Source organism: Prionailurus bengalensis, chromosome E3 (assembly GCF_016509475.1).
Source record: "Prionailurus bengalensis isolate Pbe53 chromosome E3, Fcat_Pben_1.1_paternal_pri, whole genome shotgun sequence".
NCBI lineage: Eukaryota > Metazoa > Chordata > Mammalia > Carnivora > Felidae > Prionailurus > Prionailurus bengalensis.
The window spans coordinates 25,634,861-25,659,441 of NC_057357.1; the positions used below are offsets into that span (position 1 = coordinate 25,634,861).

General features: G+C 43.6%; 1 protein-coding gene across 6 annotated transcripts in view; it reads right to left on the bottom strand.

Annotated features, from left to right (window-relative positions):
- Positions 1-3,636: 3,636 nt before the first annotated feature.
- LOC122471595 (acyl-coenzyme A synthetase ACSM1, mitochondrial-like) overlaps positions 3,637-24,581 on the bottom strand; it is a 47,691-nt gene continuing 26,746 nt past the window's right edge. For 5 of the 6 annotated variants that reach the window (XM_043560385.1, XM_043560386.1, XM_043560387.1 and 2 more), the window contains 9 exons: positions 22,697-22,856; positions 18,857-18,936; positions 16,068-16,191; positions 13,774-13,854; positions 13,122-13,223; positions 7,803-7,930; positions 6,429-6,528; positions 5,434-5,553; positions 3,637-3,958 (listed from right to left, as the gene is read on the bottom strand). In XM_043560385.1, the coding sequence (XP_043416320.1) occupies positions 3,872-3,958; positions 5,434-5,553; positions 6,429-6,528; positions 7,803-7,930; positions 13,122-13,223; positions 13,774-13,854; positions 16,068-16,191; positions 18,857-18,936; positions 22,697-22,856 (982 nt within the window). In that variant the 3' untranslated portion in view covers positions 3,637-3,871. Of the gene's footprint in view, positions 4,644-5,433; positions 5,554-6,428; positions 6,529-7,802; positions 7,931-13,121; positions 13,224-13,773; positions 13,855-16,067; positions 16,192-18,856; positions 18,937-22,696; positions 22,857-24,581 lie in introns of all 6 variants that reach the window. The other variant, XM_043560388.1, reaches the window with a different exon arrangement.

Below are 24,581 nucleotides of genomic sequence, written 5' to 3' on the forward strand. Positions count from 1 at the left end.
AGAGGTAACTAGAAATTCCCATATGCTTAGAAATTGAGAAGTTCCTCTAGAAGTAGAATATGAATCAAGAAATCCCAAAGAAAAAGAGCTATATTTGAACTAAATGATAGGAGCATGATAAAAATGTAATCAAAAATGTCTCCTGGCCTGGAATATCCTGGAATATTGGTGTGAGAAGACTGTCTGGTCCCCACATCAGCTCTAATTGACCTAGACATTTTGACACCACAAACAGTGGTAGATCTGTCACTTATCTGTGTGACCCTCTGACCAATTAGCATGGGCTGTACATTATGAACCTTACACGGGGAGAATTCAACTGACTCACATGGGATCTCCTGAGGTCTCCAGGAATGAGAGCATTCTAAGAAAAATAGTTCATCAGCTTCCCTCCTGAGGGACCTGGGACAACACCCAGATTGTTGGCAGCACCAGCTGTGCTGGGCAGGGAGGGCCAAGCAGGTGGGCAGGGGCCAGGGACCCAGGTGACTAGACAAACCCACTGTGATCATCTCTTCTGGGCCCTGTCCTGAGCTGAGCTTCCTAAATAGTTCCCTACATGATTGACACAATGTTTCCCCAACTCATTCAGGCCCAAGGCAGCTGAAAATCATTGCTCTGAACCCCCTCACTTTTATTTTTATGTAAATGTATTGTAACAGGACCCATTCTGGCACTGCTAAATACCTAAATACAAAGAAACCACACAAAACAAGCAAAACCAAACCAGAACAGGTGTAAAAACCCAATAGTGTTCAATTTCGTTTAGATGCTGCTGCCTGCCTAATGAGCCCCAGTGTTGGGCTGTCCTGGTCTCCTGGTCTCAAGGAGCGACCAGCTACAGAAGAGGTAGAGTCTGACTGGCCTAAAAGTGATGGGGAGAGAGGGCCCTGACTATAAGGGGGCCTAGGGAATTCCATGAAGCATGGCCCGAGTATAACTGCAGCAGGGATCAGGGAAACAAGAAGCAGTTAACAGAGTTTGGGGGCCTTGAACAAGTGAGATCATTCATGGAGGTGAGGAAGTGTCCCCAAAGCCAAAGTCAGCCTCCCATCTGGGGAGTCCTTCGTGGTCCCTGGGGATAGGGCCAGGAGCCTAGTGAGATCCAACTCTGCTGCTTACCAGCTGTGTGACCCTGGGCTGGTGTCCTTCAGTAAAATGGGAGTGGCCATGCCGGTGTCCAGAACTGTGCTGAGGACAAGAGAAAGCCACGTGCTGAGCACTAGTGGATATCAGTGTCATCACCTCCATGGGGCATGTGCCTTCCCAGTCTGGTGCCTTATATTTGCACAGCTGTTAAAGGTAACACAGGTGGAAACCACAGTTCCCTCCAGTTTCAGGCCTGTGCTAAGCCTTTTCCTTTGCAGACATCATCTCTCAGGACCCAGTGGTCGGTACCATCTCCAACCCCTTGCACAGATGGGGAACTGGGCTCAGAGCCCTCACAGGGAAGGCTGTACCCAGGCTGAGAAAAGGTTCACTGCTGACTTGGGTCTGGGAGGGGACGTTGGGAGAGGGGAAGCTGGGGCCTGGAGACTCCAGAGGGAGGAGGGGCCATGGAGATGCTTGGCACCACAACCTAGCTTTGCTCCAGGTCACCCTGTACAGAAGATGAGCCAAACCAGGCAGCAAGGTCACAGCCCGGCTCCTCCACCTCAGGATGACGGCCATTCATCTGTGTGGTGACCATAATGCTGTCATATACTAGTCCTGATGATGCCATTAGTGCTATTGTTGTGGGAGAGGGCACAGCCCACTCTGACACACCCCAAGGGTCCTGGGGAGACTCACCTCACTTGATCTGGCCCCATGAAGCACTCTCACCTAAGTGTACCCTGTCCCTACCCTGTGCCCCTATCCCTGTGGCCACCATACCCTGGCCACTCTCTGGAGTCTAGGCCTAGGCACAACCCTCAATAAGGCACTGACATGGGGCAGGTGCCCAGCAGTGGGTTGGATCCATGAAAACACCCCTTCAATGACAACTGAGATAGGCAGGTCATGCCAGAGTCTGTGCACCCCTTCTTGTAGTGGCCTCCACTGGAGTGCCAGAGCTGTCCTGGACGGTGTGTGTGTGTGTGTGTGTGTGTGTGTGTGTGTAATCTGCATTGTGTCCCTGTGAGTTCTGTGTCTGTGGGTATAGTGACTGTGGACATGAGTTTTCTGCCTTTTGACTACCCAAGAGTCTTCTGTGTATGCATGTGTATCTGTGTCTGTGTCTCTGAATGAAGGTATGTTTGCTGTGTAATTCTCTGTCTGTGGCTATATTATATTGTTGGGTCACATGTATCCCTGAGGGAGTATCTGTATGTATCTGTGTTTTCTGTCTGTGTGTGTATTGGTTGCATGTGTGTGAATCTGTGGCTCCTTTTGGTGTTCCTGATCATACCTGTATGTGTATGTGTGTGTGTTTTCTGTGTGTGTGTGTGTGTGTGTGTGTGTCCAGTGTGTGTTGAGGTTGTTTCATGGAGCTATTTCATGTGACCCTGAAGGAGTGTGTGTACCCCTTTGTGTGTGTGTATCCCTCTGTGTGTATCTGTGTTTGTGTGTGTGTGTGTGTGTGTGTGTGTGTGTGTGTGTGTGTATTCCTCTCAGGGTGTCATTGGCTATGTCTGCAGTCTGGGTCTGTCTGTGAGCCTGTCCATGAGCCCTATACCTGAGTCCCAGATGATGCTGTGGGTGGTTCCATGCCTGTGTGTATCTGTGCTTGTGGTGTCTGTTTCTTTCTCTGTGCATGTGTGTGTCTGTGCACCTCAGAAGTAAGTAGCTATAGAGGGAAACTTCAAGGGTAATCCTGGGGTGGGTGAGCAAAAGACAATATGTGCTTCCCCCACCCTCAGGCTCAGCTCCCTCTGCCCATTTTTCTCCCATCCTCCAGTGCCCCCCACTTCGGGTGCCATCTTGGTCTCCAAGGATGGATGGAGTGAAGGGCAGCTCACAGGACCACAGGCCAGTAGCAGGGAGGGCTGCGGATGGCAGGAGGAGGTTATAAAGTGTGGGGAGGGCTCCTAGACCCTGGTGAGGCTGAGAGATACCTAGGCCCTGGGAAGGGTGAGTGAGTGGGGGCCCCAAGGCAGAGCTGGGGAAATAGAGCTCCTGGGCCCCATGGAAGGAATGCAGGATTGGGCACCCCAGAAAAGAGCTGGAGGAGTCCTGCAGGACTCCTGAGTCCCCAAAGGGCAGATCCTTCACTCACCTGTGCTGGCGCAGGCTGAGGCCGGGAAGCAGAAGCAGCAGCAGCAGCAGCTGCCGCAGCATTCAGAGGCAGTGGCAGCAGATCCGTGGAATGGTGGATGGAGCAGGGAGCCATGGTCTTTCGAACAAGTGGAATCACCACGCTGGGCTGCCCTCGGCCCTTTCCCCCTTCCCTGGCCACCTCACTAGCTCTGGCCCTGGCCTCATCCTCAGCAGGGCATGGTCAAGCCAGACAGAGATGGACACCTGGGGCCACAGGAGTGTCCCCCTGACCTCTGTGTCCTAGTTGTTGAATGGGCATAAGGAGTCACCCAGGGCCTCTGGAACCAGGAGGGAGAATCTGGCACCAGAGTTTTCTCTGATGGAACTTGGGGAGAATTATGGAGGGATAGCATTTAATGCCAGTTTATTCACAGAATAAAAGCACAACACAAGGTCGCCTCGGATGCTGATGTCAATGTTTTATTACCAGACCACATTTGGAGCACTTACCCAGGGATGTGGAGGGAAGACAATAACATATTAATTTAAGAGAACAAAAATGCTAGAACATGGGCACTCCTGATGCTACAAAACAGTGCTCTACATTCCCCTCCTCACCCTCTCCATAGTGGGGAAATTGAGGCAGCCAAGGATGTGGTCAAGATTACAGAGTGGTTTCTGAGTGTTTTGCTGATTACATCTGACCAAACTCCTTTTTCCGAAGTTCACTTCTCTTAATCTTGCCAGTGATGGTTTTGGGCAGCTCTGGGACAAATTCCACCTGGTTGAGGATGAAGCAAACCCATCCTGACTTAGTCCTGCTATCATTTACTACCAATGCCCCACCTCCCTTCTTTGCCTTTGCACAGTCCCCCAGACAGGCTGGCACCATGTAGTGGCCTCACTAGGCTCCACCAAGTATGTCACATTGTCCTTTGACCCACTAAGCTGGACGTTGCCCTGTGACATGCTCTGACCAGTGAAATGTGAGTGGGAGTGAAGTGTGCCACCTTGAACACAACACTTGGGAACAACTGAGTCTGGTCACCTCTCTGTCCATCTCTTATGTCACCTGGTAGTTACCTCTGGTGGGTGCTCTTTTATCCTGGTCCCAGGGGGACCATGGTGGACATGTGGTATGAGCAAGGAAGAAACTTCCCTTATTATAAGGTTCTAAGATTTGGGGGCTATTTGTTACCCACAATAACCTCTAGTCCATCCTAACTTTCATGCATCCTCTGTTTTCCTCCTAAGAGGCAGGACAGCCCAACATTCAAAGCATGATCTCTTGTCAGATACACATGGGTCTGAGTTCCAGCTCCATCCTTTTATTAACTCCAACCTCAGGCAATTTACTGGGAGTCTCTGAGCCTCCGTTTCTGCTCCGTAAAATGGGTGGTTACAGCATCTCAGGTTTGAAGAGGATTAAATCAAATAGTAAAAATGTAAATCTTTGAGTCCAGGACCTGGTACACATAGTGAATGCCAATAAATGTTAGCTGTATAGCTTTATGTCCTGATTGTAAACATTCAGAAAATGCAGCAACGTATTATTACAGGAGAAGGAAATGTTAATTTGTGGCATATGTGTCCTTTCAAACTGTTGTTTTCCAACAAATATGATATTAGGTATATTCATTTACAGCCTGCTTTTTTCTCTTAATAAGATACTGTGATGTTTTCAAGTTACAAATAAAAGATCTGCATTGTCTTTTTAAATTATTGGACTACATTAAATACCATAAATAATGTAATCATTTCTCTATTCCTGAACACTTCCATAGGTTGCACATGGCCTTGAAAACAAATGAAGTAGAATAAAAACTCTCAGAATGTATTGTATGTTAGAATTAATATTACTTTGTTAGCCTTTGTTATGTATCTATACATGTACTGGGTTGCAATTTAGAATGTATTTCTTACTATGAATAATGTTTTTAAAATGTGTAGCAGTTATTGATTGGAATTTCTTTTCCAAATGTTCAAAGATTACAAATCATCTTGATGTCTCTGGGCACTTGTCTCAATTTTTTTCTTTACGTTGACCTGCCGGCCATGTTTCTGACACAGGACAAAGTTTCCCTCTGATTAAGTTGGTTCCCCCATATCCCTGAGTTGAACCGCTTCTTCTGCATAGGAAAATGTTCATTCTGTTGGCTACATAAGCTTCTCCTTGGCCACCCTAGCGGATTTGGAGCAGCAGAGTCCCAGGAACCACTGGCAGGGACCACATCCCATCCATCTGCCCTCGCTCACCTTCCTCGGGTACTTATATGGGGCTGTCACTGACTTCACATATTGCTGCAGCTCCTGGGTGAGCTGGTCCTGGTCATGGGAGAGGAATTCCGGGGTCAGGACAATAAATGCCTTCACCACCTGTAGTGCAGAACCAGAGTGAAGGCTCAGGCTGAGTGGCAACCAATTGTATAGTTTAAAAAGTAAATGTTTATTAAGTAAATGGAAAAACAAGGGGAGAGTTGAGCCTTTGCGGAAAATAACGACCAGTTTCCATACTTCCAATTTCTACTCTTTGTCTTAGAAAATAACCTCTCAGCCTCCATTTCCTTCTTAGTGATGTGGGGATAGCACAGCTTCACCCCTCGTTGCATTTATGTCAAGATTCATTGAGATATTACATGCAAAACATGAAGCCAGTTTAAATTATTTGTATTCCTATCATTATCATCACCATTTTTACTATTATTGTAGATAGAGTTCTGTGGGCATGAAATAAATGTTGGTAATTAGATAGTTTTATATTACTTATGTCCCTACTACAGGGCACAGGGCCTTGTACATAGTAGGTAGTCAGCACACACCTGTTGAATCAATGAATGCATGATCCAGAGAAGGATTACTCAAATTCCCATTCCACCTCCACCACTTAAGAGCTTTGTGATCAGGCAAGTTACTTAATCTCTTTATGCTTGTTTCTTTACTGTAAAAAAGGATATCAGAATCCTTAAAGAATTAGGCTGTTGTGAGGGGGAAATGAGTTGGCACAGAGCAAGGGCTCATTCAACAGCAGATTGGAGGCCTCAGTGTGCAGGATTCACAAGCACCATTTTGTCACAGTTTTGGCCCAGTGCCCTCTGGTGACCACACAGTGTAAATGCACATGCACATGCTCTCTGCCCTCACTTCACCTTAGGTGGGAGGCTGGGAAAATAGGGCTTGGGGGATGTCTTTCTTGCACCGGCCTTCCAGGTGCCCACACACAGACAAGATGACCTCTGTGTCCTCCTCCTTACCTCCTTTCGAATCGGGTCTGGGCTGCTCACCACAGCTGATTCAGCCACTGCTGGATGTTCGGCCAGGGCATTCTCCACCTCTGCTGGCCCGATTCGGTACCTGGAGGATCAATGACTCCTTCTTGGTTTCTGAGCAGCTGGCAGGGCTGGGTGACCCAGGCCTTCAAGTGTCATATTTTGCAGAGTCACATCTTCCTTTGCCATGTAGGATAACTGTCTCAGGGAGCCCAGATACCTATGACCTTCCTCTGTCTTGCACTTCATGTACACAATACAACACTCACATGCTCCCCAGGGTTTCTCACCTCACTGCCTCTGGTCTGGGAAGAGTCCTCCCTGGGTTCCAGGGCTTGGCTCAAGCAGCTTCCCCTTACATGAAACCTATTGGCAGCCTCAACTTTTACCTTAAACATTCATGTAAACTCTGTATCCTATTCCCCACTATATTAGCATGTTTTAGAAATTAAAAAAGGAAACAAACTCACTCCCTGAAATCTCCAAGAGGACTTGTTACTCTAGTGTAATATGCCAAAAATATTTTAAATCACATACGTGGTTAGGGACAACAGACTTAGAGCCAGATAACTAGTTCAAATCTGGGTTGCAGCCCGTTCCCTTTGAAACTTTAGGAAACTTTCTTCACTGGTAAGTCAGTTTCCTTATCTGCAAAATGGGCATAATTGCATGTACCTTCTAGCATTGAGATCTGGATTATATGAAGCACTGCGGAGTGTGCCTCCACATAGGAAGTGCTCCATAGAGGTTAATTGCTATTACTTATTATTAAGTTTTTCTGTGAAATGCTGTGTCTGATCAGAGAAGCCAAGCATAGAATAAGCTTCCTCAACCAGTAGAGGTCAAAGTAAAGTCTTCCTTCTAAATCCTTTAAATTGTATAATGTTTTTTTTTATGTTTATTTATTTTGGGGAGAGAGAGATAGAGAGAGACAGACAGACAGACAAAGTGCAAGAGGAGGAGAGACAGAGAGAGAGGAAGACAGGGAATCTGAAGCAGGATCCAGACTCTGAGCTGTCAGTACAGTGTCTGACATAGGGCTTGAACTCAAAGACTGCGAGATCATGACACAAGCAGAAGTTGGATGCTTAACCAGCTGAGCCACCCAGGTGCCCCTAAATTGTATAATGTCTTATGTTCCTCTTGAAGACCTTGTTGGACTTCGTTTTGATTGATTCTTCTGGATGCAGGGCTTGGGGAAAATACACAGATAGCCCCAGAAAAGGACCTCATAGACAAAGTTTTGTTCAGAATTAGCCTGAGGGTCAAATCACCAACACATGGACAAATGTATGGACAAGCTAGATCCCATCAGGCATGTGAGAGTGATGCTTCCTGGCTCAGATCAGTCATACCTACCCAGAGGAATTGATGATGTCATCATTCCTCCCAAGGAACCATATGTAGCCCTCTTCATCCATAGTTGCTCTATCCCCAGTGTTGTAAAAGTCCCCACACTCCACTTCTGCAGTCCTTACTGGGTTGTCCTGAAAAGATAACAGCACCCGTTTGTTGAAGACAATTAGTTTAAGTTAAAAAAAATTTTTTTTACTGTTTATTTTTGAGAGAGAGAGAGGAAGGAGCAGACACACACACACACAGACAGAATCTGACGCATGCTCCAGGCTCTGAGCTGTCAGCACAGAGCCTGATGCAAGGCTCGAACTCACAAAGTGTGAGATCCTGACTTGAGCTGAAGTCAGATGCCCAACCGACTGAGCCACCCAGGCATCCCTGAAGGCAATTACTTTAGCGATGATGACCCACAACCTGGTACTCAGATCTGGGTTCAAATTCTGCTCCTTGTTCTGCCTGGCACTGAGACAAGTTTTGTAATCTTTCTGAGTCTATTTCACCACCTCCAAGTACTCAATGCACACTACTTGCCAATTAGTGGACAATAATGAGCCAATTTTAAGGACAAATTTTTGTGTGGAGCTCTAGTAGAATAAAATTTCCACTAGAGCATGGACTCTTTTATTTATTGTTCTCAACTTAGCATTCACAGTGTGTCTGAAAAAATGAGAGGTGTCAAAAACTTTTGTTAAAAGAATTTCCTTCCCCCAATACTATCTCACCCGATCCTCCCAGAAAGCCTATAAGGCTGGTATTTTTCAAATTAAACTGTTTAAGATAATTGTATATTTGCATGCAGTTATAAGAAATAACACAGAGATCCTGTGTACCATTTACCCAGTTTCCCCCATGGTAGCATCTTGCAAAACTGTACTTCAATATCACAACCAGGATATTGACATTGCTACAATCCACCAATCTCAGATTTCCCAGTGGTTTATTTGTACTTATGTGTGCGTGTGGTGTATTCAGTACTTTGCAACTTTATCACATGTGCAGGTTCCTGCATCCACCACCATGGTCAAGACACAGAAGGCTCCCACAGTCCCAAGGATCATTGCTCTTTTGTATCATACCGACCTCCCTCCTGCTTTCCCTCCCTCCTCCCTCCAAATCCCAAACCCCTTGACAGTGGCTAATCTATTCCCCAGTTTTATAATTTTGTCATTTTAAAAATGTTACATAAATGGAATCCTGTAATAGTATGCAACCTTTTGGGTCTAGCTCTTTTTTTTTTTTAATTTTTTCATTCCATATAATTCTCTGCAAATTCATCCAGTTTCTTGCATTCATGAGTACTTTGATCCTATTTATTGCTAAATGGTATTTCATGTTATGGACGAACTCCAGTTTGGATGTCCACCTATTGAAGGGCATTTGGCTTGTTTCTGGTTTGAAGCTGTTGTGAATAGAACTGCTCTGAACATGCATGTACAGGTTTCATGTGGGCCTAGATTTTTACAGCCCATTTAGTAGAAGAAATGAGCATTCAGAAAAGCACAATAACTTGCTCAAAGTCACTCAGCTGGTCAGTGGAAGGGCTGGTATTTGAATTTAAAATTCTTACTCTTCAGACTCTGCACTCAACCACTAAGCAGTGTGTTAGCATCATCCCTCACGTGGAACATAAAATGATTTTAAGAGGTTCCAGGAAAAAAAAGTTTTATTTTTTTACTTTGAGCTTATTTTTTTTTTTCAGAGAGAGAGAGAGAGAGGCAGAAGGAGAGAGAGTGAACAAGAGAGCAGGGACAGAGGGAGAGAGAGAGAGAGAGAGAGAGAGAGAGAGAGAAACCTAAGTAGGCTCCTCGCCCAGAGTGGAGCCTGAAGCAGGGCTCAATCTTACAACCATAAGATCATGATGAGCCAAAATCAAGAGTTGGACTGAGCCACCCAGGTGCCCCCTAAAAAAACCATTTTAAAAACATTGAATGACATCTCTTTTTAGGTTCCCTTCCAACTGGATTTTAGGCAAGAATGCCAAGACCATTCAGTGGGAAAGTTAATCTTTTCAACAAATGGCACTGAGAAACTAGGATGTCCACACGCAAATGAATGAAATTACCATATTCCATACACAGAAATTAACTCAAAATGGGTCAAAAACCTAAACAGAAGAACTGAAATTCTGGAACTCTTAGAAGAAAACATAGGGGAAAGTCTTCATGACTTTGTTTTTGGCAATTATTTATTGACTATGACACCAAAAGCACATGAAACAAACAAAAAAAATAGATAAAATGTTCCTTATCAAATTTTTAAAAGTTTACATCAAAGGATACTATCAAGAGTGTAAAAGGACAATGCACTGAATGGAAGTAATATATGTGATATATTGGAAGCATATATCTGATAAGAGATTCATATCCAAAATGAATAAAGAGCTCTTACAAATCAACAACAACAGAAACCCCAATTGTAAAAATAGGCAAAAGACTTCAACAGACAATTGGCCAGAGAAGATACACAAATGATCAATGAGAATATGAAGGGGTGCCTGAGTGGCTCAGTCAGTTAAGTGTCTGACTCTTGGTTTCAGCTCAGATCATGATCTCACAGCTTGTGAGTTCAAGCCCAGCATCAGGCTCCACGCTGACAGTGCAGGGCCTGCTTGGGATTCTCTCTCTCTCTGCCCTCCCCTGCTTGCACTCTCTCTCTCTCTCTCTCAAAAATAAATAAATAAACTTAAAAAATAGTTTAAAAAAGAATATGAATATGGAAAGATGCTCAACATCATTAGTCATTAGGGAAATGCAAATCAAAACCACAATGACATACTATACCACTTCACACCCATTAGAATGACCATTGTATTTTTTTTTTAATTTTTTTAATGTTTATTTAGTTTTGAGAGACAGAGAAACAGAACCTGAGTGGGGGAGGAGCAGAGAGAGAGGGAGACACAGAATCTGAAGCAGGCTCCAGGCTCTGAGCTGTCAGCACAGAGCCCGACGCGGGGCTCGAACCCACGAACCATGAGATCATGACCTGAGCCAAAGTTGGATGCTTAACCAACTGAGCCACCCAGGCGCCCCTAGAATGACCATTGTATACACAACAAACCTGAAAATTTAACAAATATTGGCAAGGATATGGAGAAACTGGGACACTTGTGCATTGCTGATGGAAATAGAAAATGGTATAGCCGCTTGTGGAAAACATTTTGACAATTCCTCAAAAAGTAAATATAGAATTACCATATGATCCAGGAATTCCACTTTGGAGTATACACCCAAAAGAAGTGAAAGCAGGAACTCAAACAGATACTTGCACACCAATGTTCATTGCAGCATTATTCACAGTAGCCAAAAGGTGGAAATAACCCAAATGTCTATTAAGAAATTGATGGATATACAAAACATAGTACATACATATAATGGAATATCATTTAGCCTTAAAAAATAACATTTGGTACATGCTACAACATGAGGGAGCCTTGAAAACATGTGTTAGGTGAAATGAAACCAGACACAAAAGGGCAAATGTTGCACAATTCCACTTAATTGAGGTGCCTAAAATAGGCATATTTTTTTTTACATTTTTTAAATGTTTGTTTATTTTTGAGAGAGAGAGAGACAGAGCAGGAGCAGAGGAGGGGTAGAGAGAGACGGAGACACAGAATCTGAAGCAGGCTCCAGGCTCTGAGCTGTCAGCACAGAGTCCAACACGGGGCTCAAACTCACAAACCGTGAGATCATGACCTGAGTGGAAATTGGACGCTTATCTGACTGATCCTCCCAGGTGCCCCTAAAAGAGGCATACTCTTAAAGACAAAAAGTATATTAAAGGTTACCAACGCTAGGAATATGAGGAAGAGGGAGTTGTTCAATGAGAACAGAGTTTCTGTTTGGGATGAAAGAAATTTTCTGCAGATGCATGGTGGTAATTATTGCACAATATTGTGAATTTACTCAATGCCACTGAATTGTGTGCTTAAAAATGGTGAAAAGGATAAATTTCATATTATATATATTTTATCTCAATAAAAAAATTAAAGGAAAAAAGCAAACCAATCTCAGTGGAGGGGTGACAACATATAGTCATGAGAGCATGTGAAATGACATACATATACAGGTTTGGGCATAGACTGAGGAGATCTTTGTAAAACGAAATATATAATTCCCAATTAAGAAAAAACTGTCATTGCTCTGGACTTTCCCAGTTTAATTTAATCAGAATCTCTGTGGTTGGATCCAAAAATTAATATTTTTAAATCTCCTCAAATGCAGGGTTGAGAACCACTGAAGTATATACGTGTTACTCTGTGTTTACAATTTTCTCTTTTATACACATTTAAAATTGTGCTACAGTGAATAAAGGCTAGGGTCTGCATATTTGCTTTTGGGCAATAATATCTCAAAAGAAGCAGTGCCCCGCTTCCCCTGCCATAGGCCATGGAGTGACAACAGTGATAAGAATGGCTGTTACTGTGGAGAAAGCAGATGGGTCTGAGGTCAATTTCAAGGTCTGTCCACCCTCCCCTGGCCAATCTTGGAAGCTGAGAATTTCTTCTTAGTGGCCACTACTGACCAGGCTAGGGTTTGTCTGGTTAAGAGTTTCAGGTATCCTTAGAATCTGTCACAGTTTTATGTAATCCCTCAATTTCTTATATAGGTGCTCGGGACCAAAAAGATGTGGGATTGAATCCTAGAGCGCCCATTTATTTGACATGCAGAAGACATACAACTCTTCCAATCTGCAGTTTCTTTCTCTGTGAAGTGCAGACAAAAGTGCCCCCTGGAGGCTCAGCATTGTTAACAGATTTGTGGTTGGTAAATGGAACTGTAGGATGTTAACCCAGTTAAAGCTTGTTCTCTCAACCACAAAAGATCATTGTTACCCAAGTATGCTGCTTCTGAAACCAGACTTCTTTCTACCCCATCAGCACTTAAATGCCAGATGGCTTAGGACAGGAAGGGATGTGGGAGCATGGGAGATTAATTAGAAGAGGCTTCACTGGGGGCACCTGGGTGGCTCAATTGGATAAGCTTCTGACTTTGGCTCAGGTCATAAGCTCACGATTTGTGAGTTCGAGCCCCTTCATGGGGCTCTGTGTGGACAGCTCAGAGCCTGGAGCCTGCTTCAGATTCTGTGTCTCCCTCTCTCTCTGCCCCTCCACCACTCACACTCTCTTTCTCTCTCTTTCAAATGAACACTGAAAAAAGTTTTTTAAAGAAGAGGCTTCACTGAGTTGGAGTGAATGACAGGAGGTATGAAGAAGGCTCAGGGTGCAGAGCTGAATCACTCCCACTCACTCAGCACCCACACAGCTCCCTGCAGGGATTTCCAGGGCCTGGAAGGGGTCAGGTGAGGGTCACCACTTACCTCATAGCACATGAAGACGCCCATGGGCTTGGTTGGCTTGATCCTGATGCCAATGTTGCCTTCAGTGTTGAGCGGCAGGACGTTGCCCTTCTCATCAATGATCTGGAGCAAGAGGTCTGTGAATCCCGCCCTGCAGGGCCACCCCAACACACCTGCCACACCCAAACGTTAGCTGACTATTCCTGTGACACCAGTGAGAATAAATGGCGGGGAGAAGCCCTGTCAGAAAATAAATTAAAACTGCCAAAAGTGTTTGAATTCAGCAAATGGTGAAATCCCAGTCATGGGTCTATTTGTTTCATGGATATACAAGCATTGCAAATGCATCGTCAAGCTGGAAGACACAGGTGAGGAAAAACTAGAAGCACCAGCTGATGGAGAGAGATGCCAGGGTGCTCCAGGTGCTCTGGTCCCATCTGTTGTGTGTGAGGCCTCCAGCTGCCAGGCTCAGCTGCATTCCTGCCCAGGATACTGCAGTTCTCAAATGAAGCCTCCCAAGGAAATCAGAGGGAAAATAGGAAGAGAGGAGGAAGGACGGCAACTGGGGCAGGGGAGTGGGGTGGGAACAGCTGGTTCTGTCACCTGGTGTCACACAATTGTCCAATCCCAGCTAAGCCCTAACTATTCCTGGCCAATGTCTTTAGGACCAAACCTGGATGTCAAAGGGGGGGATACTTGTCCCCATGGAACCTGGCTTGATCTTCATTCCCCGTAAAGTGCCACAACTTATTCCCTGTTTACAAAAGAAAGAAAATGGGGTTGGTCAAAGAGTCCTGGCTGATTACAAAGCATAAAGAACTATACACAGCATCCTGGCTCACCAATGTCATTTGATGCTGTGCAAAGAGCTCTTATGAGAAAGCTAGAAGGCCCAGATTCAAGGTAAGGTGCAAGGCATTGACCCAACTCTGGTCTGCAGATGTTCACAGCACCTGTGGGCATGTAATATCAGGTGTGGTGGGCCCACTATATGTCAGACATGTGTCCATTTGCTGGAGGAAGGCCATGAAACCATTAATGTTTACTTGGGGCTGTTGATCAGTGACAGGAACCTAGTCTCAATTATTCAGAGCTGTGTTGAGAGTATTCATATTGTTTGTGTTGTCCCTTCTGCTAGAGAACTGCCCCACCCCCTTTATCTTCCTGATGCACCATATTCCTCCTTTATGGTACTCTAAAATATCATTTTTTCTAAAGTTAAGTCAGACTAGGATTTGTTTCATGGATATGAATCTTCACTCCAGTTGTGTGCCAATTAATCCTCTTTGATTTCTCTTCTGTAAAGGTGGGTAATTATAACACTTACCTCCCAGAGTACCTGGGTGTACGGAAAACCCTTCACCCAGTGCCGGGCACACCAGGTTATGTTCAATAAACAACTACTACCTGCTATTATTCAGCCCCCAAGAAAAGTCAGTTGGGAGATTCTTCTGTAGTATTTTCCCCTCATACTTCCATTGTAGCCAACAGAGCATCATACTTATTTTTGCTTGTCTGTTTCTCTCAGTGGATAACAAGCATCCTGAGAATAGAGACTGCCCCCATTCATTTCTATATCCCACCCCCCCAGCATTCTAGTGCAACCCCTGCTTAAATACAAGAATAACTGCAAGGTGAGTATGTACAAGCGGTTGGACACTGTAGCCAGAGCTTTATATACATCCTTTCATCTCCCTTGTTACAACCCAGAAAGACTGGATAATATTTCCACTTTCGAGATGGAGAAGCAGAGACTCTGGAAGGTTCAATGCTATGCCTATGGTCTCAAAGCCCGTGATTGGCAAGGCTGAACTGGTGTCTGAGTTCCTGGGAGGGGAAGCTCTTTCCCCTTTGCTATGCTGTTGCTCATAGTACAGGCATATGGAAAATGTTCCATAGACGAGGCAGTAGGTATGAAAGTACATTGAGAAATACAGCACCAGTCAAGTATAAGGGAGTATTCTGTCTATTGTTGCAAATAATTGATGTAAAGGGATGTCATGGGTGTAGGTAGTTCCCATTCCACCACCCTCCACCTTGTCCAAATATAAACTATGAACCATACAAGGACAAACTTGAAATCTTAATATATCTCACCCTGAAGCAGACCAATTAACTGATTATTTAAAAGAATTTTTTTTCCAAAAAAAAAAGTCAGTGAAGTATATTAATAGCCATTTTGCTGCAGCTCCTGAGATGGCAGCCATCCCTCTGTCAGCCTCGGGGATAATAAGGAGGTTGGGGAAGTGGCTCTGTCCAGCAATAGAAGTGGCTTGAGAATGTGTAGGACGAGGGATACCTGCCCCCACTATCATTGATAAAGTTGTTGTGGTTTACAACATGCATGATACTCTGAATGCCCCACCACATGGCTGCTCAGTGACGCCTTTGAGAATCACACTCTGTGTGTGTGTGTGTGTGTGTGTGTGTGTGTGTGTGCGTGTGTGTGTGCATGTGTGTTTGGTATATACAGAAAGTCTCTGCTCCCTCCTCCACTCCAGCTAGTGTCCCACAATCAAACCTGTGTGCTGTTCACCGAAACCCCCAGAAATGAACTTCTGGGGCCAACTCCTAGCTGTTGTGGTTGTTACCTTAGGAAGGGATGGTGAAGTGGGCAGAACTTGTGGATGGTGGCCTCCTTGTTACTGGAGAGAACCTCCCATCCCTCCACCCTTGATGAGCTCCATAGAGCTTAATGATCACAGGGACAGTGGCATCATGTCCTTAGACCACTTTCAAAGTCCTCACCCAATAGTTTTCAGCACTGGCCTCTTGACACATTGATTAGCTGTGAATTATCTTTGTGCAAACTGATTTGGGGCAAACTAGCCTAAAACTCTGAAGCCCCATCATCTTCAGGCAATGCTGTGAGCAGAGTGGGGCCTCTGCACACACATGATTCAGTTCCTCTGCTGGGCTTCATGGCTAAGCACATCCTGACTGGCCCAGAAAGGACTGTCTACCTACTGTTTCTGACTGTCCATAGACCTCGTAGAGCAGAACGCCTGTCCGTCTTCTCCACTCCTCTTGCTCCTCTGGCAGCAGAGCCTCCCCACCAGTTACGCAGTGCTCCAGGGTAGGGAACCTGAGACTAAGGGAAAGGCAAGGTATCAACAGAACTTGTGGTCAGGTCTTGGATGCTCTGTCCCAGGCCCAGAGTGTTAAGAGCTCACTCATAGCCTTGCCATCTGGATTATTTATCCTCCTGCTTCCTCATGTTCTTACTTGTCTTTGGGGCAATTTACTGGAGGTCAAAGCCAAGGGAAAGTCACTCATTTCCTGGTGGTTCATATTAACTCTTCTGGCAAGGGGTGGGTGGTGGTGGTGAGGCTAATGGGTTTGGTCAAAAGTTTGGACCAAATTTGGAAGTTGATGTAGAAAGATGGCAAAGACATATTTTTCAGGCCTTGTCTTAACATCCTCTGTGGCTAAGAAGGATATTTTATAAACCATAATGGGTGGAAGATAAGACTTCCCAAAAGCTTGTTAGGATGATAACAGAACTGCACTGCCTTCTATGAAGAGTGGAGTCATGTGAACTGAAGGGCTTTTGTATTTCTGAGCAGAAAATGCAAGTTAAGGGGTGGAAATGAATTGCTCAGGACATCAAGGAAGACCAGGATGAGTGTAGGAAGAGAGAGAAGGGTTGTAGGTAACAGTCCCGAGACAAGGAATTTCAGAAAGAGCAGAAAAGTTGGCTGTCAACATTTGTAGTAGGTACACTGTGTGACATAAATCCTCTTCATTTTCCTCATCAAATTTTCCATAAATGAGACAAAAACAGACATGAAATAATAATGCATTCCTTGAAAGACATGGGGAGAAGCGACTGAGATCTGATTACCAGCTGGCCTGGGGCTGGACCAGGTCAGCTCTTGGGGATGAGAGAGGCAGCAGACATCTTGTCCACCTTTCCATCCTCATCACACTGTCCTGGTGCCTTTAGAGTCAGGGGTGATGGACAGAAGGGCTGGTTTTACTGAGGTGTTTTCTTCATTATTCAGCTTTATTCAAAATAGATAAAATAGGCAGAGTGTGATGCAGTCACTAGTTATGACATGGTTGGATTTTACTGGATTTGGACAAAGATAATCATCTGACGAACACTTCAAAAAGTTGCTAATTATGAGTTTTGAAACACAAACGGAGTCCAACCAGCATGAGGCTTCATTAATAAAATCAAGTTGTGTTTCAGAATTAGCTTTGTAAGAGTAGTCATTAAACACCTTAATATTTATGGGGCGCCTGGGTGGCTCAGTCGGTTAAGCGTCCGACTTCAGCTCAGGTCACGATCTCGCGATCCATGAGTTCCAGCTCCGCGTCCGGCTCTGGGCTTGATGGCTCAGAGCCTGGAGCCTACTTCCGATTCTGTGTCTCCCTCTCTCTCTGCCCCTCCCCCGTTCATGCTCTGTCTCTCTCTGTCTCAAAAATAAATAAAAACATTAAAAAAATTTTTTTAAAAACTAAAACACCTTAATATTTTAATTCTATATTTAAAACATGTTACTCTGATTTTTGGAGCAACCATTTTAATTTCAGAGTCTTTAAAAGATTCATAAACGCCCATATGTTTCAAAGAGCAGATTCCAGTTTAGCTAAAATTAACTCACAAACATGGGAAAATGCAAAAAGAAAACTATAGGAAGAGAAAACTATGCATCCATCAGATTGACAAAAATGAAAAACTCTGACAATAACAGATGATGCCAATGTGATGGAACAATGGGAATTCTCCTACCTTGCTAGTTGGAGCATAGATGGGTTCAATATCTTGAAAAATTGGGTTGTAGAATGTAGTGTCAGTGTGAACTAGCAATTCTTATTCCAGAAAAATGTGACAGAAATGCACGCTTATATGCACCAGGGTACATGTGCAATAATTCAATGCAGCACTAATCATCAATAACCCCAAAATAAAAACTACCCGAGTGTCCATTAATGGTAGAACTGAAAAAAGTATGCAATGTTTTAATACAATGGGATATTATACAGCAATGAAAATTAACTACAGCAACATGTAGCAACATACACACATCTTAAAAACATAATGTTGAAAAAAGAAGCCAGGTTGATGGGGGGTGGGAGGGAGGAGAGGGTGGGTGATGGGTATTGAGGAGGGCACCTTTTGGGATGAGCACTGGGTGTTGTATGGAAACCAATTTGTCAATAAATTTTATAAAAAAAAAAAAAAGAAGCCAGATATTCCAGAATAATGTATGATTACATGCATAAAGTTCAAAGGAAAGTAAAATATAATAATTTGTTTAGGGTTATTTCCTTAGGAGGTTATCTGTAAGGGAAAATAAGGAAATTAACACCACAAAAGTCAAGATATCAGTTCCTTTAGTGGAGATAAGGAGTCATGAAGATATCTCTGGGGTGTGGGCAATATTCTATTTTTGTGACTCATGTGAGTGGTGACATAGGTGTTTTGTTTTCAACAATTCATTAATCTATAAATTTATGTGTTATGTATTTTTCTGTATGTTTGTCCTTTCATAAGAAAAATTTTCAAAAAATAATAAACCTACAATAATGCAAGACTCACTTAGCATTTCATTTGGATCTCTTAGTCCTACTTTAAGGAATCAATTAGACTGACTAATGATAATTAGTCAACACTTAACTTACCACACACACACCTGCACACCCCTCAAAGAACCACAGTTAAAAAGTCAGATCACAGTAGGTTGGATTCCTTAAATTCCTACCCAAAGATTGTTATGACCAGCCAGCCACCACCACTTCTACCATACCTGGTAGAAATCTGCTGTAGAATCATTCGATACACAGCTGGCGCAGCAAGGCACAGGGTGATGGGGTATTTGAACAATGTCTAGAAAGTGAGGAGAGAAGGAATTTTATTCTTATAGTAAGGATTTAAAATATAGGCTTTTAACATTTTAATTCGGATCTCCCCTGTAAGACAGCCCAGTAGTCATTTGTTACTTTTTTCAATATACCTATATTGAGCATGAATTTTGTGCATAGCATGTATCAGGCACTGTTGGGGGGAATGAAAAAAGAGTTAGATAATATTCCAACTGGGAGTTTGTACTAATAATAGAGGAGATAAAACAAGACTCAAATGGTAAGGCAGAAATTGGTAGATGTCATAAGAGATACTGGAAGGAGAACTTAGCATAGGGAAATACTCCTTCTGATTGGGTGATCCAGGGACCTCATGGAACAGGTGGCATTTAGTTGTGGTATTTAACAAATGGATATGGTCTCTATAGGCAGAGGAATGGAGAAGGTTCTTGCAGGTAGAACGAGTAACAGGAGCAAAGTCTCCAGGGTTGAAGAAACACTTAGGTATAGTCAAAAGATGGTTTATTTAGACAGGAGAGGCACAAGAAGTAACTTTAGGAAGACTGAGGTTAGATTTAGACAGGTGAAGGGCAGGAAGTAAATTGAGGATGATTGACCTTAGTTGGAGATCAGATAGAGTCTAAAATGTCTGGTATTCACCATTGTTTTGCTAGAAGTGGGAGTCTTTCAGTTTCGGATCAGGGTGGAGATACCCTGGGAGGGCAAGAACACTGAAGAGGAGAGAATGTGGGTTTGGGGTCTGCCTGCCTGACTTCAATCCTGTTACTTAATTCCTCTGCAATTCTGTTCCCTTATTTGTAAAATGGGAATATATATACCTTCCATGCAGAACCATAGGGAAGAGGAATGGGCAGAGAGAGAGAGAATCTCAAGCAGCTTCTCTGCTCAATGTGGAGCCTGACACAGAGCTCGATCCCAGAACCCTGGGATCATGACCTGAGCCAACATCAAGAGTCAGTCACTCAGGCAACTGAGCCACCTAGGGGCGCCAGTCCCTCTCTTTCTGAGTCCAATCAACTTCCTTCCTTCTTTCTTTCCTTCCTTCCTTCCTTCCTTCCTTCCTTCCTTCCTTCCTTCCATCTGTCTGTCCTTCCTCCCTCCCTCCCTTCCTTTGTTCATTCATTCCTTCCTTTCTTGTCTCCCTGTCTTTCTTTCCAGTATAATTAACGTACAGTGTTATATTAGTTTCAGATGTACAATATACTGATTCAACAATTCTATGTATGACTCATTGCTCATCACGAGAAATATATTCTTAATCCCCTTCACCTATTTCACCTGTCCCCCCCACTTCCCCTCTGGTAACCATCAGTTTATTCTATATAGTTAAGAGTCTGTTTTTTGGTCTCTTTTTTCTCTTTGTTCCTTTTGTTTCTTAAATTCCGTATGAGTAAAATCATATGGTATTTGTCTTTCTCTTACTGGTTTAGCATTATACCCTCTAGATCCATCCAAGATGTTGAAAATGGCAAGATTTCATTATTTTTTATGGCTGAGTAATATTCCATTATATATATAGACACACATACATATACCACATCTTCTTTATCCATTTATCTATGGATGAACACTTGATCTGCTTCCATAATGTGGCTATTGTAAATAATGCTGCAATAAATATGGGGGTGCATATATCCTTTGGAAATAGTGTTTGCATATTATTTGAGTAGACACTCACTAGTACAATTAATGAGTCATGTGGTAATTCTATTTTTAATTTTTTGAGGAACTCCATACTGTTTTCCACAGTGGCTACACCAGCTTGCACTCCTACCAAACAGTGCATGATGGTTGCTTTTTTTCCACATCCTCGCCAACACCTGTTGTTTGTCGTCTTTTTGATTTTAGCCATTCTGACAGGTGTGGGGTTATATCTCCTTGTGGTTTTGATTTATATTTCCCTGACAAGGAGTGATGGTGAGCATCTTTTCATGTGTCTGTTGGCCATCTGGATTTCTTCTTTAGAGAAATGTCTGCTCATGTCCTGCTCATTTTTTTAAGTAGGTTTCACTCCCAGCATGGAGCCCAATGTGGGGCTTGAACTCACAACCCTGACATCAAGACCTGAGCTGAAATCAAGAGTAGGACACTTAACTGACTAGGCCACCGAGGCGCCCCAAAAGTGAAAAATAAATCAAAATAATTAAACTTTCAAATGCTGCTGTTTGTGTCTTCGTGTGTGTGTGTGTGTATGTGTGTGTGTATGTAAATTTGTGTAATTAATAATTTGAACTAATTCAAGCTTAAAACACACTGAGACCTTGGAGACACCCATGTACTAGTGGAGGAGGGGAGGGGAAAGGTGGATTTGGTGTTCTTTGTGCAGCTGTAAGCCTCAGAGACTGGCAGGATGTGAACAGTGAACAATGATGGAGAGGCAGATATTGGCATGAGGTGAGGAATGAGAAATGGGAAATGTAGTCTGACATGCTGGAGGGATCATCAGATGGACCTGGGGTAGAAAAACAAGGGGGAATTTGCATGGAGGGAGAAGACTAGACCCAAGGTACAGTTTTGAAAGCCTCTTGAATGGATGACCATGCTGGTGAAATGGAAGTAGAGGAGATTTTTTAGAAGGAAGAAGGGTGAAGACAAACGCTTGTAGGGCTGCAGTGTTTAGGAGTAAGGTGGGTGAAGAGGATGTGGCTGGAGCAAGCGGAGAATGTTCTACGGAGAAATTTGATACCAAGGGAGGAAAGACTGGGTTGGTCCAGTGTGTAGCCAGGTAAAGGGAAGGTATTTTTCAGGATGAGGAACTTTGAACATATTTATGGACTAAGGGGGAGTACAGTTCATGAAGATGAAGAGGTTGAAAACACAGGAGAAAAGAGTTAATGGATGATAGATTAATGGAGACGGGGAAGTGAGGGGTTGAAAATACAGGAGAAAAGGTTTAATGGATGCAAGATTAATGAGAAGGGCTCCTAACAGAAGGACAGAGAAAAGAACAAGATCTGCAGGGGCTGTGGGGAGGGGACTGAACTTTGAGAGGTGGAGGGGCAGGTCTACCGCTGAGATGGAAAACAGATTTTCAGGTGAATGGAAGTACAATGAGAGGGTTCACACGGGTGACTTGAGTTATTACTGTGAGATACACCTAACAGGAACAGCAGCCATCACTGCATGCCGGGTGCCTCTGAGTGCCAACTCAGGGCTAAGCACTTCACCCACTTCTCCTGTACCATCTCATTTATATTTCAACAATTTTGTGACATAGGAATTATTAAAACTCCCATTTTACAGATGAGGAAACTGAGGCTCACAGTAGCAAGTAAACCACAAATAAATGTCAAATGTGGCATGAGAAGCCAGATTTGCATTTTCTAGGGGCTCTGTTTTTAAACCCTTCATTAAATTGAGCAACTGCAATAACAACAACAAAACACGTACACACACACACACACACACACGCATGCACCAGCTATCTGGTCTGGCAGATACAGCGTCCAGGATCCAGGAGACATGAGCTTTCTCTGGTTGGTTTAATCTCTTAAAATGTTTATTCAGGGTTCCAAGCCCACAAAATCTGATCTATAGGCCTGGGGAAGGGCTTGGAATATGTATTTTCTTCAAGGTTTCATGTAGTGTTATTCTTATACAGTAACTAATTCAGTGTTCTGCACTTTGAGAAACCCAGAACCAGGGTTATATTACACTAATGAGACTTTTTGCTAAATAAAATATTTCTCAGCAGGCCAGCTTTTGAGTTTGAAACATGAGTTTCTTCTAGGAGTTTGTTGATAGTGGAAGGTTTGTCTTCTTACCTGTTGAATGACCTTGGGGTCAAACTGGGGCAGATGATGGATGAAGAGTGTAGACCCTGATGTCCATGGTTCAAACAGGCACCCCAAGACAGCCAGAATCCAGCCTGGGTCCGAAATGCACCACAAGACATCAGATGTCTTCAGTTGTAGAAATTTCCTGCTAACTCCAAAATACAGTGACTTCAGCTAGGTGATCATGAGAATGTGATCAAGGGCTGGGGACTCTGATTTTCAGGGGTGACCCACCTCTCATTCTCAGTGCATGTGGTTTGAGTGGGCTCCAGACACACTCCCACCCCAGGTCCCTAAAGCATGCCAAATCCTATTTTCTGGTCATGTGTGATTTCAATGGGTTTAGTTATAATGATCCTTAAGGCTGGGAATTGACTCTGTTACTTATATAGTCCTAGGTAATGCTGGCAGTAATTTGGGCATAACAAGGGATAAGCCTTTCTTAGAAGAGCAACAAAACACATCAGATGGAGAGATAAAAACCTGATCCAGAGACTCTAGCTATGTCTGAAGCCAAAGCCTGGAGTGCCCTGCCTCATGATCCAATAAATTCCTTTATTCACTTTTAGGCTTAAAGAGGTTGAGATTGGGCTTTCTGTCATTTATGATGGAGAAAGAGAGAGAGGGAGAGAGAGATAGAAATAAAGAAAGAGAGAGAAAGACCCCTAATTAATACCCCATCTTGGCAAGGACTGGAAACAATTATCCAATAGGCAATAATTAGAAAGCGGGGTGGGAAAGGTTTCTCATTTCTCTATCCTATCTTAGTGATTCTGAGGGATGTCTATGTGCATAATTCCTTGAGAAAACACAATCCTCCCATAGCTATGGGAGCTTTACTAACTATTTATTATTAGTAATAGTTTACTATTTACTAAACTATGGCTTTGAGGAGCTTTACTATTAACAGGAGCTTTACTAACTATTTACTATTAACTTTAATAAACAATCCACCCTCCCTCATCCCAGCCCTCTTAGGATTGTGGCTCACCCACAGAATACTACTAGCTGGGAAGACCTGTCTTCTCAGTTTCAGACCCAACTACCCACTGAACATCTCTTCTGCAGTGTCCCTCAGGCACCTCAAACCCAGCAGATCCTAACCCCTTCTGCTTCCCTTCATCTTGCAGCCACAGTGATCTTTTCAAAACACAAATCTGATCAGGTCTTTCCCTTGCTAAAATACATCCCATTACTCCAATACCTCTCCATCATCTGCCTAAAAAACTCTAAACTCTACACCAAGGCCCACAAGATCCTGAGCCCTGCTCACTGGTTCCCAACTCCTCCCATATGTCTCTTACCCCACACCCTGAGCACCAGCTATCCTCAAGTGTCTGTAGTTCTATAATGCTACTTTTAATATCTTTGTGCCTGTGCTCTTGTTATTCAGACTGCACAGAAAGCCTCTGCCTTCTTTCCACCCCTATTCCTCCAGAGTTTCGCTACTCAATTGCTACCATTGCAAACTGCTGCATCTGCACAGATAGTCACTGTCCACAAAAAGCCTTGTCTGCCCTCTGGTCTGGTTAATAAGTTAGAAAATATATAGAACTTGATCTGGTGTGAATATTACTATCTGAGGTAGGGACAGATGGGAGAAGAGGCTCAGTTAAACGTTGATTAAGTGATTAACCCAAGGCTACAGCTTCAGCCTCTATGACTGTTCTAGGTCAGGGGGAGTGGCATGTTGTGGCTTGGTTCCAGGTATTCTTTTTCCTGAGAGCTCACGACTGGGTAACTCCAAGTTTCATGTGTTCATAACTGGGAAGAGGAAAGGACCTGCCACTTCAGGTGGCATTGTTCAAACATTGTATCTTTTACCACCAAACCCTGAGTCAATTGAGAGGGACACAATGGCTTGTCATTTGTG